The sequence below is a fragment of the Choloepus didactylus genome, chromosome 11 (assembly GCF_015220235.1).
Source record: "Choloepus didactylus isolate mChoDid1 chromosome 11, mChoDid1.pri, whole genome shotgun sequence".
Classification (NCBI taxonomy): Eukaryota; Metazoa; Chordata; class Mammalia; order Pilosa; family Megalonychidae; genus Choloepus; species Choloepus didactylus.
Genome location: NC_051317.1, coordinates 42,282,806 through 42,296,801, shown reverse-complemented (window position 1 = coordinate 42,296,801; position 13,996 = coordinate 42,282,806). Strand labels below are relative to the sequence as shown.

The 13,996-nt window shown below is 40.6% G+C and overlaps 1 protein-coding gene across 1 annotated transcript in view; it reads left to right on the top strand.

Annotated features, from left to right (window-relative positions):
* Positions 1-13,996, top strand: part of MYO10 (myosin X) — a 238,625-nt gene that overhangs the window by 110,999 nt on the left and 113,630 nt on the right. The window contains exon 4 of the mRNA XM_037798873.1: positions 9,546-9,733. Within this exon, the coding sequence (XP_037654801.1) occupies positions 9,546-9,733 (188 nt within the window). The remainder of the gene's footprint in view (positions 1-9,545; positions 9,734-13,996) is intronic.

Here is a 13,996-nt window from a genome sequence, read left to right as displayed (position 1 = left end):
GGGTGGGAAATAAATCTGGACCATGATTCCTACTTTTTCACAAGTTTTTCACTTTAGGAAAGTATGCATTGGCCCTGACTCTAGAATAACCAATTTCCCTAGTGCATTTTAAATTACGTGGCCTACATCCCACCTTTTAGGACCACATGATGAAAAGTGGTTGTGGTTTTCTTTTTCACTAAGAATAACAATAATAAATATGTACGATTTATGTAGTACTTTCACATAGCTGTCATCTGGGGATAACACAGGATGCAGTTATTGTTACTGATGAGAATCTTAGCCCGGAAGGGGGTAAGCAGCCTGCAGGGAAGGCGTCCAGGGCTGTGGGTTCCCAGGTCTTCTGAGATGACCACACCATACTGTCTGGGTTAATTTTTCCTGGGTTGCAATTGGAACTTCCCACTAGTTGTATGGACTCCTCATGTCTCTACAAGCAGATTGTATCTGAGACCACTGTGTTACTTTAAGTTTTCATGGTTAGACTTCAGTATGTTGTTTTTATTTTATTTTTTGGTGAGGGGGTTACATACTTGGCATCATATCCTTTTAAAACCTCATATCCTTTTAAAAACCTTGACTTGGTAGATTTTGGATTGAGGAAATGGAGTGTGTTTCTCCTTTCATTTTCCGGCAGTACATGCTGCAGCTATTCCAGAGGATTATAACAGGCAAGGAAATGTGGTTTTTGATGAGTTGCATGGAAATTTTCTGACTAAAAAATTTTATTTATGTGCTTCAAAATAGAATATACTTGCTATTTCCATAAAGCCATTAAAAGTGACCAGGCTGTTTTTTTGTGGAATTTGTAATCCAATATGAGGAAGCCAGTACCTGACCCCGCCATGCATTTGGGCATTATATGTGTCGATTGTCTTAAACTGGGTAGCATGATGTTATAGTGGCCATTTTTGGAGCAGTGATAATACCTTTTTATGGAGGGAAAAATGATACAAGCATGTAACAAATGTTGTCTCATAGCTCTTAGGATGTCTTACCACCTTTTATCTTTGCTTTACTTGGTACTTAATTTACAATTAGGCTTTTCTCCACCTGCCTACCCCCACCCCCACCCACCATTTTTACTTCTATTAACTTTTGAGCTTTTCTTATTATTCAGTGAACCTCTTATCCCTGCAGCCTTGGATTTAGTGATAAAAATCACCCATGCAGAGTGAACAAGGGTGTGTTCTAGTTTGCTAATGCTGCCGGAATGCAAAACACCAGAGAGGGATTGGCTTTTATAAAAGGGGGGTCTATTTGTTATAGTCTTAAGTTATAGTCTTAAGGCCATAAAGTGTCCAAGGTAACACATCAGCAATCGGGTATCTTCACTGGTGGATGTCCAGTGGTGTCTGGAAAGCCTCTGTTAGCTGGGAAGGCACGTGGCTGGCATCTGCTCCAAAGTTCTGGGTTCAAAATGGCTTTCTCCCAGGACGTTCCTCTCTAGGCTTCAGTTCCTCAAAAATGTCACTCTCAGTTGCTCTTGGGGCGTTTTCCTCTCTTAGCTTCTCCAGAGTGAAAGTCTGCTTTCAACGGCCATCTTCAAAGTGTCTCTCATCTGCAGCTACTCTCTCAGCTTCTGTACATTCTTCAAAGTGTCTCTCTTGGCTGTAGCTCCTCTTCAAAATGTCACTCTCAGCTGACCTGAGTTCCTTCTGTTTGTCAGCTCATTTATATGGCTCCAGTGATTTAATTTAGACCCACCCTGAATGGGAGGGGTAACACCTCCATGGAAATCATCCAATCAGAGTCATCACCCACAGTTGGGTGGGGCACATCTCCAGGGAAACACTCCAAGAATTGCAATCTAATCCACACTGTACCTCTGCCCACACAAGATTACATCAAAGATAATGGAGTTTTGGGGGACCTAATACATTCAAACTGGCACAGGTGTGTTTAAGATGGGGGTGGGGATAGAATATCCTTGGCTGTAATTATTTTTGGTGATGAACCCCTAAGATTTCAAAAAAATTTTGTTTGAATAAACTATTTGGAGCTATCACTATTTTTACTATGTTATTTTACATGACTGTTTTAGTAATGTTCAAAGGGCTGTTTAGCATATACATGGACACACACAGTAAAAACTCAATGACAAAGTAAAGGACCCTTCATTGGACAGAAGGTCCCACTTTAGTAACCCATTATGAGAAGAATTCTTTAGGACTTGGGCTGTCATATCCCCTCTTATTAGAGCTGCTCAAACTCTTTTCACAAACATCCCCTTGGTTGACCCTGAAACTTGTGGAGACCTATTGGAGAGATTGTTTGTTTTTAAATTATCCTATCTTTTTTAAAAAACTCTTATTTTAAAATAATTTCAAACATACAACAGAGTTGCAAATATAGTACAAAACTCAGAACCCCAACATATCATCCCCAACCCCAGATACCCAGATCCATCAATTTTTAATATTTTTTGTCACATTTTCCATATCATTTTATCTGCCTAATTATCCATCCATCTATCTGTCTGCCTGTCTGTCTTCTAAACATTTGAGAGTAGGTTGTATATATCATGGTCCTTGATCACTGAATACTTCCACGTGCATTTCCTGAGAACAAGAATATTCACTTATGTCATCACCTTAAGTACTATTATCAAGTTCAAGAAATTTAACCTTGATGTAAAACTCAGCCTGTATTCCATTTTTTTCATATATCCCAATAATGTCCTTTTGGGTATTCTCTCCATTGTTAGACCCAGTTATTGAAGAGTTTGAAGAAGGAGAGTTTGCATTTTTTGAAATTCATCTGTCAGGTGTGGTGATAGGATTAGAGAGGGCAAGACTGTGTGGGGAATCAATGAGGAAGGAGGCTTTTGTGGAAATGAGTCAAAGCAAGGGGAAACCCTCAACAGAGCTTCTGCAGTGGAGATGCAGGGGAAGGGGATAGATTCCAGAGTCCATTAGAAATAGCCCGTACAGGGCCTGGGAGCCTTGGGCAGTGTTTCCATCGAGGCTGGGCAGAGGCGGATCCAACGGGGCCCACTTTTCCCAAACTTGCTCCCACTCAATGCTTCTGTGACCATACAGAAAGGATTTACGTTCTTTCGCCTGCTTCGTCATCTGTGAAAACAAGCAGGGACCCCACCCTGGCCATACCACAAGGTTATGTAGGAGCAGCTGAGGGGGTTGATAACGTATAAATGCCAGGTGAGATTGTACTCTTTGCCATGCAGCTGGGAAATGTCCTTTAAAGTTGCTTTGAAAATAGGTAGACTTAATTGTCCTTTAAAATCCTGTGACAAATACGAGGATTCTTTATTCTCTAAGTTTCTGACATCTGACAAACCTTTAAAGAGATGACTTAGGTCATTATTGAGAAGGTGAAATAGTAAAACTTGTGCATTCGTATTCTACAAGCCCAATTTAGCCGTGGTATTAAATGGAGGTACTGTAGGGAGATATTTGAACTATTAATATGGTATGGTTTGCTATAATCTAAAATAATAATAATAATGATAATATTCTCTCTCCTTACCAACCGGACACGTTTTACATATTCTTTCATTTTGAATATTGGCTCAAATTAAAGCTAGTTGTTTGATGGTCCTGTTGGTACATAAAAGTCCATTTGTTGTATTTATGCTCAGCCATGACATATTCATTATTAATTATTTAAACTCTAATGAGATTATTTGTAACTGAAAAAATTTTTATCTTCTCTAATTTTTTTAATTAGAGAATTTGTGGGTTTTGAGCACAATCATGCAGAAAGTATGGGATTTCCACATACCATCCTATTATTAACATCTTGCATTGGTGTGGGACATTTGTTACAATTGATAAAAGCACATTTTTATAATTGTTATTAACTATAGCGCATGGTTTCACTTAGGTTTCACTATGTGGTGCAGTTCCGTGGATTTTTTTTTTAATTTTTATTCTAGTACCGCATATATAATCTAATATTTCCCCTTTTAACCACATTCAGATATATATTTCAGAGCTGTTAATTACATTTACAGTGTCGTGCTACCATCTTCACCATTCATTACCAAAACATTCTTCCTGAAAAATTTAAATGCCTTTTGTTCTCTCCCTTATTAAGTGGTCTCTAATTTGTCACTAGAGCATTTTTGTTTCACTTGAGTTAAAATTTGAAGCTGCATATCTGAAAACATTTAACTAACATTAAGGAGCATAATGCTTCTTGTTATTTACCTCTAAGACTTTTCTTGTTTTCAAATATGTCTTTATACCTGTAAAAAGAAAATATCCAGCACTGAAATTCTCGAGGATGTGGGGAAATGACTTATGTATTGTTTGAAAATATATTTTACTTAATATTTTTTATACACTCTATAGAAAGTAAAGTGTGAAAACCCATTCTTGGCTCAGTGGGAATATGCAAAAAGAGAATGAGAAAGTGCTTTGGGATAGCATGGGTTTAAAAAAAACCTTGAGATCCACAGGTCCAGGCTACCACATCATGAATGTACATTAGTTCTCACTTTGTTTAGATGATTTAATATGGTTTAAAATGTAGGGAATTTTTTTTTTTAAGAATATGCATTTTGTATGTTGGAAGCCTCCACTACAAAAATGGAAAGGTCCACAATGATAGCAGCTACATCCTTAGAAAGGGTGGAATGCAGCCATCTATCATTAAAGGCTTTCTCTCAGAAAATTAGGTCAGCTGTTATTACTTAAGCACTCTCTCTCCCTGTCAAAGAGAGGAGCCCTTTGGAGGGGGCGACATTCAGTTCATGGTCTGGTTTAAAGATATAAAAGTAGACTATGGGGTGTGAAGAAGTGGCATGAAGTCTAAAGCAGCTTCTAAAGTGTTCCTAGATCAAATCAATTTTGATCGAATCCCAGATGAAATCAACTTTCAGGATCCTTTAGAATTCTGAACCTCTTATTCAGCTTTATTTTATCCTCATCCGGGTTCAAGCCATTAAATGCATATAGCATTTTACTAGGCATTTTTCATGTCTGCCTACTTTTATTCGTTATTTGTTTTAAAAGGTGAGGGTTTTAAACATATTGATTTGGAGATCATTTTGAATTTTTTTCTTTCATATGATCCATTATATGGTGTACACAATGAAAAGTAAAATGAAAGCATGGGTTGATATCTTGTGTTAATGATACAGCGAAGCTATTTTTTATCTGCAAACTCTTTCAGCACCGCCAGCCTTCCCTAAGTTAGCAGACCCCTGGGGAAAAAGCCCCCAAGCCTTTCATTCCACAGGAGATTTGGAGCCACCCTCAAATGGTGCCACCTCAAGCAGGTGGCATTCAGAGCAGCAGTGTATTGCACAGAAGCAACTGGAAAGACAGTGGAACTCAGGAGGCTGGGGTAGTTTTAGTGTAGATCGGAAGATTGTGTCTACCTCATTGGACGCAGGCATCACTTTTTGGAGGCTTAGAGCCATAAATCCTTGAGAAAATAATAAATTCAATACACTAACCTGGGCTTAAGATCTAAGGGCAGGTGCTGTACTCTTCCAGAAGCTTCCATCAAAGTGGGAAAAACCAAAGCTGCCTTACATAAGGCGATAGAAGTTGGTTATTAGCAGGATTTTTTTTTACTTTCTCAACATATGTTGTAATAAGGGACTGTTTTCTTCATGGAAACTCTAATCTGATTGAAAGATCATGAATGCATCTTCAACACCCTTGTACAAGTGAGACACTGAAGATCAGTATTGTTTTATGAAAACATACCTACCGGAACCAGATGGTCTTTTGTTTTCATTAATATCCTCCTATAACAAAACCAACTTTTATGGATTTTGTCTTTCACCCCTAAATTCTGGTGTTTTGTTTGTTTGTTTTGAGGTCAGTTGTTAAAGTGTTCTGTTTCATGGCATGAATATTTTTCTCCCCCCAAAAGACGGCCACCTAATAACCAGCAATCTTTACAGGTATTGGAGTGATTGTCTGGGCTGGAGATGCTGGTGGGACTTCAGCTTGCAGGGCACACTGCCAGTCGGCTGCACTGTGTTTGCAAGGATGGTGTGCAGGGATTGGACTCAGCAGGGAAAAGCATCATGATGCATTAGTGAGGTACAACATGGGCAACCCTAGCAGGCAGGCCAACATTTGCCGTCCTTCTCTGTGGGTTGCCTTCGTGCTGCATGTCTGGTGATAAGGGTACTTGGCTTCCCTTCTCCCCTGGAATCACTGATGATCTTTATTGGGAGTGGGAACGCAGGCCCATGGACCTTACCTTCTAGACTGTGCGTGTTGTCGGTAACTGTCATAGCCACTGGCCACATCGCCATTCTGAAGCATTTTAAGTGTCAATGGGCAAGGTGCAATGTGAATTAAGATAAAAATGAAATTAAGCCTAAGACCATTTTGGATTTTCTTCCACCTTCACTTTTGCAAACAAGCTTAATGACACTATGTCTCCTACCCCCAGGTAAGAAACTTAGCCACAGAATCAGAATGAGCAGTGTCTTAAAGGATGTGGTTTTAGTTTCCTAGGCTACTCAAGCAAATGCTGTGAAATGGGTTGGGTTAAGCAGTGAGAATTTATTGGCTCACAGTTTTGAGGCTGAGACAGAAGTCCAAGTCAAGGTGTTTTGGGTCTGGCTGCCAGTGATCCTTAGTCTTTAGCTTGTCACGTGGCAGGTTACATGGCGGCATCACCTGGCCTCGCCCTTCTTTTCCAGGTTTCATGGATGTTAGGTTCTGGCTGCTCACTCTGGCTTTCTCTCCTGAATTTCATTCTTTTATAAAGGACTCCACTAATAAGATTAAGGTCCATTCTGATTGAGGTTGGGCCACACGTTAACTAAAGAAACCTCATCAAAAAGTCCTCCTTACAATGGGTTCACACCCACGGGAATGGATTAAGTTTAAGAACATGTTTTTCCAGGGTACATCCAGCTCCAAACCACCACAGATGTCATATAGAGGGTGAGATTCCGCAACCAGGTAGGGGTGACATGCCTACGACATTTTGACTTAAAATCATCATTCTTTCGAAAAATGCTTCTGAATAAAGGAATCTAGAATTTATGACAGTTTTACAAGTAAACAATATCTGTTTAATAAAGGGTTCACCTCAGAATTTGGCAGCAATCCTAGAAATATCTTATGAACAGGGCCTGCAAAGTTTCCAAGATAGAGCATGTCATTTTGGTAAGAGATAGGTTAATGACGGGTAAATATCCTAATATCAAACTGATGTCCTCATTGTGGCTTGTACCAAAGATGAGCCTCAGCATACTACTGAGAAGTAATTGGAGTGAATGAGCTACCCCACGGCAGGAGAAGAGTTTCTGGCTTGCAGGAGGGGCCTGGAGAAATGAGGAGAGGAACGTCGGCCAAAACACAGCGGGTTTGTTGATCCTTGTACTTCCTCTGTTGAATTGTGTGTCTGCTAAAAAGGTGATGGCACTGACTGTCTTGAAGTAGGAAAAAAATTAAGAACATATTTCGGAACATATTTCACAGTAAAAATGAGCCTCAAATTTAAAAAAAAAAATTTTTTTTCCAGAATCAAAGCAATAGTAGTACATACAAATGCAAACATGTTTGTCTCCGTGAACACATTCATGGAAGGTGTATGGCGTCTTCCAGGAAACCAAGTGATTCTCTGTTCCACCCCAGGAGCAGGACACCTTGCTGTCTCTCTGGCTAAATTTCCCCCACAGTGGCGGGGAATAACCAGCCTTCTGGGGAGTAAAAGTTTCCAGGGACCTGAACCCATGAAAAGTTTATCCATGAAAACACCACATCTTTTTTGCTTTGGGGTTTTTTCTTTTTATTCTTTTTTGAGGTAAAATTCACATAACATAAAAGCAACCACTTTAAAGCATGCAATGCAGTGACGTTTAGGACATGCACAATGTTGTCCAGCCGCCACCTCTGTCTAGTTCCAAAGCATTTCCATGCCCCCAAATGGAATCCCTGTTCTTGTTAAGTAATCACTACCCTTTCCCACCTTCCCCCAGCCCCTGGAAACCAGCAATCTGCTTTCTCTCTCTATGGATTTACCTGTTCCAGATATTTCATTTAAATAGAATCATACAATATGTGATCTTTTGTGTCTGGCTTCTTTCACTTAGAATGTTTTTAAGGGTCATCCATGTTGTAGCATATATTTGGACTTCATTCCTTTTCGTGCCCTGAATAATATTCCATTGTTACATATAATACGTTTTGTTTATCCATTCATCCCATAATGGATATTTGTTTCTACCTTTGACTTGTGTGAATAATGCTGCTGTGAACATGTTTATACAACTACCTAAGTGCTTGTTTTCACTACTTTGGGGTATAGACCTAGGAGTGAAATTGCTGGGTCATATGGTAATATCTTTTGTTTTTAACCTTTTTTGGTAGAAAATATTTCCAAAACATAGTATAGACTTCTTTACATTTGCAAACAGGGTTATACTGAACTTATAATGCTTTGCTTGATGTTCTTGGGCAGTTACCATAATGGCTATATTACAGTTTTCTCTATAAAATATGGTACAAGTACTCTCAGGACATTTGGACTTTGCATCTATACTTTTCCTTGGTTTTCTTTTCCTCTGCTACACTGACCCACTGCAGCAATGAATGTGAGATGAGAAGGTTCTGGAATTAAGCTGCCAGGGCTCAAATCTCAGCTTTACCAAAGTTCTTACTGTCTGTGCAACCAGTAACTTATTTATTTATACTCTCTATTCTCCAGTTTCTTCCTCTGAAAAATAGGTGTAGTACTCACACGGTATTGGGAAGATGAGGGGAAGTAATCTGGTACAGCCACACATTCTGCTGTTCTACCCTCTCTGAATTGCTTCGGCTGGGCTTGGGCTTGGAAATCAGGTAGCCAAACGTTGTTAGCATTTCTTGCTAGAAGTACAAGTGGGTAGTTATACCCTTTAGGAGGGAGAATAAGGGATTAGGTTTCAGTAACTCTGCAGCCTCTGTTTTGCTGCTTTGAAGATTTTGTTTGGTTTCTGACAGAAAGGGAAGTCTGTCAGTCACCTCAGCCCCAGACAAGTTATGTGGCACTTCCTAAGGTTTTGAGACTTCTGAAAGAATGCCGGGTGTTTTCAGAAAGCAGTCCTGTTGCTTTTTAAAGGCCACCTTTTCCTTAGTCTCCCTGTGAGGAAGGAGCCCGTGACTGCACAGTCCTCTGTAATAGGAAAGAGATTGGGGGTCACCACAGGGCAGGGATTTAGGACTCAGCTGCTTCACCGTCTTCTTTATCTTGCTTACCTTTCACTGCAAGCCCCCTTTGAAGTGGTTTCATTCGTTTGTACAGAATGACAAGACTTTGCACACACAAAAAAGGAATAATGTGTGCAGTGGAGAACAGATGCCTCTTTTCCCTTAATGCACACTCACGGGTTTTGTTAAAGCCTGGGCAGTTGTCTTCCGTTAGCTGTGGCCTCTCCTCCCTTCTTGGTCATAGAGAGGATGGAGCAGTACGTGGCTGAGGTGGATGCAGCCCCGAGCTGCTTCCGGACCCTTCTTTTACCTGTGTCCCAGGACGGGTGGAGGTGAGAACCCCATCCGGCGGCCCCCTCGGGAGTGCTGTGTGTAACCCAGGGTCCCTGTGTCTCCCATCCCCTGTGCTTGCAGACTTACATTGGCTCCATCATCGCCTCAGTGAACCCCTACCAGATGATTCCCGGACTGTACGAGCGCGCCGCCATGGAGCGGTACAGCCAGCACCACCTGGGTGAGCTGCGCCCCCACATCTTCGCCATCGCCAACGAGTGCTATCGCTGCCTGTGGAAGCGTCACGACAACCAGTGCGTGCTCATCAGGTAAATGGCCGCCATGTCAGTAAGCCACGAGGCTGATGAGGGGGCTAGGCAGCCGTGCGGCAAGGTGGTACGAAACGAAGCAGAGAACGTCCATGGTGGGTGTCAGTTGTCTTTCCCCTTGCTTTGACTTTCAGTACTTGGATATCTCAGGTGGAGTTGCCCGTGTTGAGTAACTTGATATCTAAAACTTCCAGAAGACGAGGCGCACATTTAGGAAAAGGATATCTGCATGTGTTGCCTTTTGCTCTCAGAATAATTATTTCATTCTGTTCTTTATTTGTCTTAATTACTCCTTGCATTATTTGAATTGAGAGCCATAGTCCTTCTATTTCTTTAAGGAAATGTTGCATACTTCCTCCAAATTCAAAATGTTTTCTAGATTCTAGACTAGTAGTCAAAATACTTGTGTTTGAACAAGGTTCCTTTTTTCTTTAGTATATAAGATTACCCAATAGAATCTCCCCAACTTCAGAATTTTTAATAATTTTAATTGGATGTTCCCAAAGTTTGCCTTTGATTTTGCTGTATACCAGGGGCTTACTGAGCATATGTTAAGGGAGTGATAGAAGGTCATCCTTATTTCAATTAACTTTTTGTTTATTTGTTTTTGTTGGGGGAGAAGAGACTTGTATCTGTTTCAGCCTGAGCCTTACTCATTTATTAAAATCAACTACCAGGAGCCTTACTCTCAAAATCTTGATGCCTGAGAATCATCTAAAGTAGTAGCTTATGTTACTTTAAAATATTACTTAATTTTTAATATTTTCTAACTCAAGCTGATCTCATCACTTACATTCTAGTGATAGCCTATTGGATCCTCTCATTGATTATTTATATGGGAATCATGTCCTAATGCCTTTTTGGCGATCCAGCACCCCTGGATGATATCCAAAGCAGATGCGATGAATGTCAGTTCTAGTGAAGTTTCGTGGAGTATGCAAGCACTCCGTTAATTTATCTTTCCAGACATTCATTCATGGGACGTGGCTGTTACAGAGGCGTGACAGTGTGCTAAAAGTCCGAGAGTAGAAGGAGATTCCAATATCTATTTTAGGAGGCTTTCTAGTCCCAACTTGTGGCAAAGTAATGATTATATTGTTTCAAGAGGAAAGGGACTTTGAAATTTGGAGGAGGACAATAAGACCTCTCCTCCTCCGGATTTTGGATTCAGTTGAAGTGAGACGCAGAAGACAGATGGAGAACCACATGTCAGCTTTCTGCCACCAGCCAATGGGGCTTGCCAACATGACGGCCAAAATTAGACAGACAAACAGATGCACCTGGTCACTGGGGCAGCCAGGTAATCAATTGTCACGTTCACTGTGGGAAACCAATTCCCAGATGGTAAGAGTAGACCAGAAGGGCCAAGCTGAGCTCTCGCAGCCTTTCTCCCTGGTTCACCAGGCAGAGAAGACACCTCTACCCCCGTGGGAAGAGTAGAGTAAGTGAGAGGGGAGGAGAGCAAGACCTTGTTGAAACCCCAGGTATGGGAAATCACAAAGGACATTTGAAAGTTACACTGTCCTTTAAGCTCTTCCCGGGTGGAATCTGATTTAAGATGATAAGAAATAATGGCTAACGTCTTTTGAAAGGGACACTGTGCCAAGAACCTTGCACGCATCGACTCATTGACACCTTCCAACACCCTTTTTGTGGCCACGCTATGATGGTATCTACAGAGACTACACTCAGAAAATTACTTTCAAGGGACTCGGTTCTTTTCATGGGGAGTTTTTGCCCATTATCCTTGTTCATGGTTCTTGGCTTTTTTAACAAATCGGAATGACATGCATGTGAATTACTGAACACGGTGTCTCCCTCCCTCCCGGTCTGTCCATCTGTCTCTCTCTCTTTGCCTCTTTCTGTAAGGGAAGCATCTGGGCAGGTGTACTCTCCTCTCTTCATCAGCTTCCCATTGCTAAGATGCTGGGCTGTAGAAGCAATTTGGATAAAGGGACTGCCATTCCCTCCAGTTAAGCAAATATGGATCACTATTAAGGAAATAGTTTATAGTTCATCAAAATGAAGCTACTTGTCTCATGTAGAAACAGAGCTTTTATGAGTTATAATCCCAATAAAGTACTTTGCCTTATGTCTGGAAGTACCGTTCATAGGCCATTTTAGATGACTTCACTAGCAGTTCAGAAATTAGCATTTAAGGCCATGATTTCAGCATATAAAATATAATTTAATGAGATTAGCAGAAAGAAAGAGAACGCAATCTATTTTAAGAAGAGCCAGTTGTTTTACAAACTTAGCTGCCTAAATATTTGCCATTGATAATTACATGTGTTTGTTACTTTTAGGAGAAAAATTAAAGCATGACTAATGTATTACTTGCTGGATGGAGCAACTTAGGAAGAAAGAGAAAATCGAATGAGATCATTGTGCTTATATATGTGTAATAAAAGGGAAAGGGGTTGACATTTTCATGCCCAAGACTGTGGTATTTATAAAAGGAGGGGAGTGGGGGTGTGTGTGATGGATCCAAAAGAGAAAGGCTCCCTTTGTGTAATGCCAGTGTGAAAAGAGTAACTGTATTTATCTAAATGAACTCAGGAAACATAGACTTTAAGAATAGATTTCTCATTAAAAATGTGTTTCAGTTTTTAATAGCACTCTCTAGCATTTTCTTTTTAAAATTGGGGGTCGGGGCTTGAGAATTAAGAGAAAATTGAGCGTAAAAGCAAAAATGGTTGAGGGCAGGAGCCCTGTTTAGATTTCCCTGGGCATAAACTGCCCTCTGGTGGATACGTTGGGTTTTACTACTTTCAAAACATTCTCTCTTGCTAGTGCCTTTAAAAACAGCAAGTAATCCCGTTGGAACTAGACAGGACTACATAGAACAACTTTTCTCGCACTTCCCAAGCCTACATCACTTGGCCAAGGCCCCAGCTTGTTGGTGGCAATCTGAGCTTCTAGTTCAGCCTCTTCCCTTGACAGGTAGTCCTTTTTTGTTTTGTTTTAAAATTTCCAAAATGTATCACTACTCTGTACCCACCAAGCAGCAATTCCTGTACACACACACAGACACACACACACACACTCACCTATCCCTTGGTAAACTCAAATCTACATTTTATTTCTATGAATTTGCTATTACTAGGTATTTCATGTAAGTGAAATCATATGGGATTTGTCCTTACGTGCCTTGCTTATTTCAAGCAGCAGAATACTTTCAAGGTTCATCCGTGTTGTGTCGTGTATCAGAACTTCATTCCTTCTTACAGCTGAATCATATTCCGTGATGCATGTACCACATTTTGTTTATCCATTCATCTGTGGATCGCCACTTGGGTTGTTCCCAGACTTTTGGCCACTGTGAATCATGCTGCGATGAACATGGGTGTACAATGATCTGAGTCCCTGTTTTCAATTTCTTTGGGTATAAACCTAGAAGTGGGATAAGCCAGTAGTTCTTAAGCGAAGATTTAAAGTGGACTCATTTTCTTTGTGCACGTTTCAATAAATGCTTACACTATCTTAGTTTCATGTATTTTATATGAATTTAAAACTGCTGTGAGAATTGTTTTCTCATCTAAAAATGTCAGAGTTTGACCCTGGATGATTTTGTATTAACTTTAGTCTTTCCTACGTTGTATAGGACAGGGTTTACTTTATAATGTTTTCTTCAGCTTACATGACTGTTCCAGTTTGCTAATGCTGCCTTTTTGCAAAACACCAGAAATGGATTGGCTTTTATAAAAGGGGGTTAATTTGGTTACACAGTTACAGGCTTAAGGCCTTAAAGTGTCCAAGGTAACACATCAACAATTGGGTACCTTCACTGGAGGATGGCCAGTGGTGTCCAGAAAACCTCTGTTAGCTGGGAAGGCATGTGGGTGGTGTCTGCTTGCTCCAGGTTATGTTTCAAAGTGGCGTTCTCCAAAATGTCTCCGTGTCAGCTTCTCAGGGCAAGCTCTGGGCTAGTACCTCCAAAATATCAGCAAAACTCTGCTTTCAACGGCTGTCTTCAAAATGTCTCTGTAAGTTGCAGCTCCTCTCTCAGCTCTTGTGCGTTCTTCAAAGTGTCCCTCTTGGCTGTAGCAAGCCATCTGGGCCTGTGTGGCTCTTTTTAAAGTACTCCAGTGATCCAATTAACACCCACCCTGAATGGGAGGTTACACCTCCATGGAAATTATCCAATCAAACGTTTCACTCACAGTTGATTGAGTCACATCTCCATGGAAACACTCAATCAAAGGATCCAATCTAATCAACACTAAATACATCTGCCCCCACAAGATTGCATCAAAGAACATG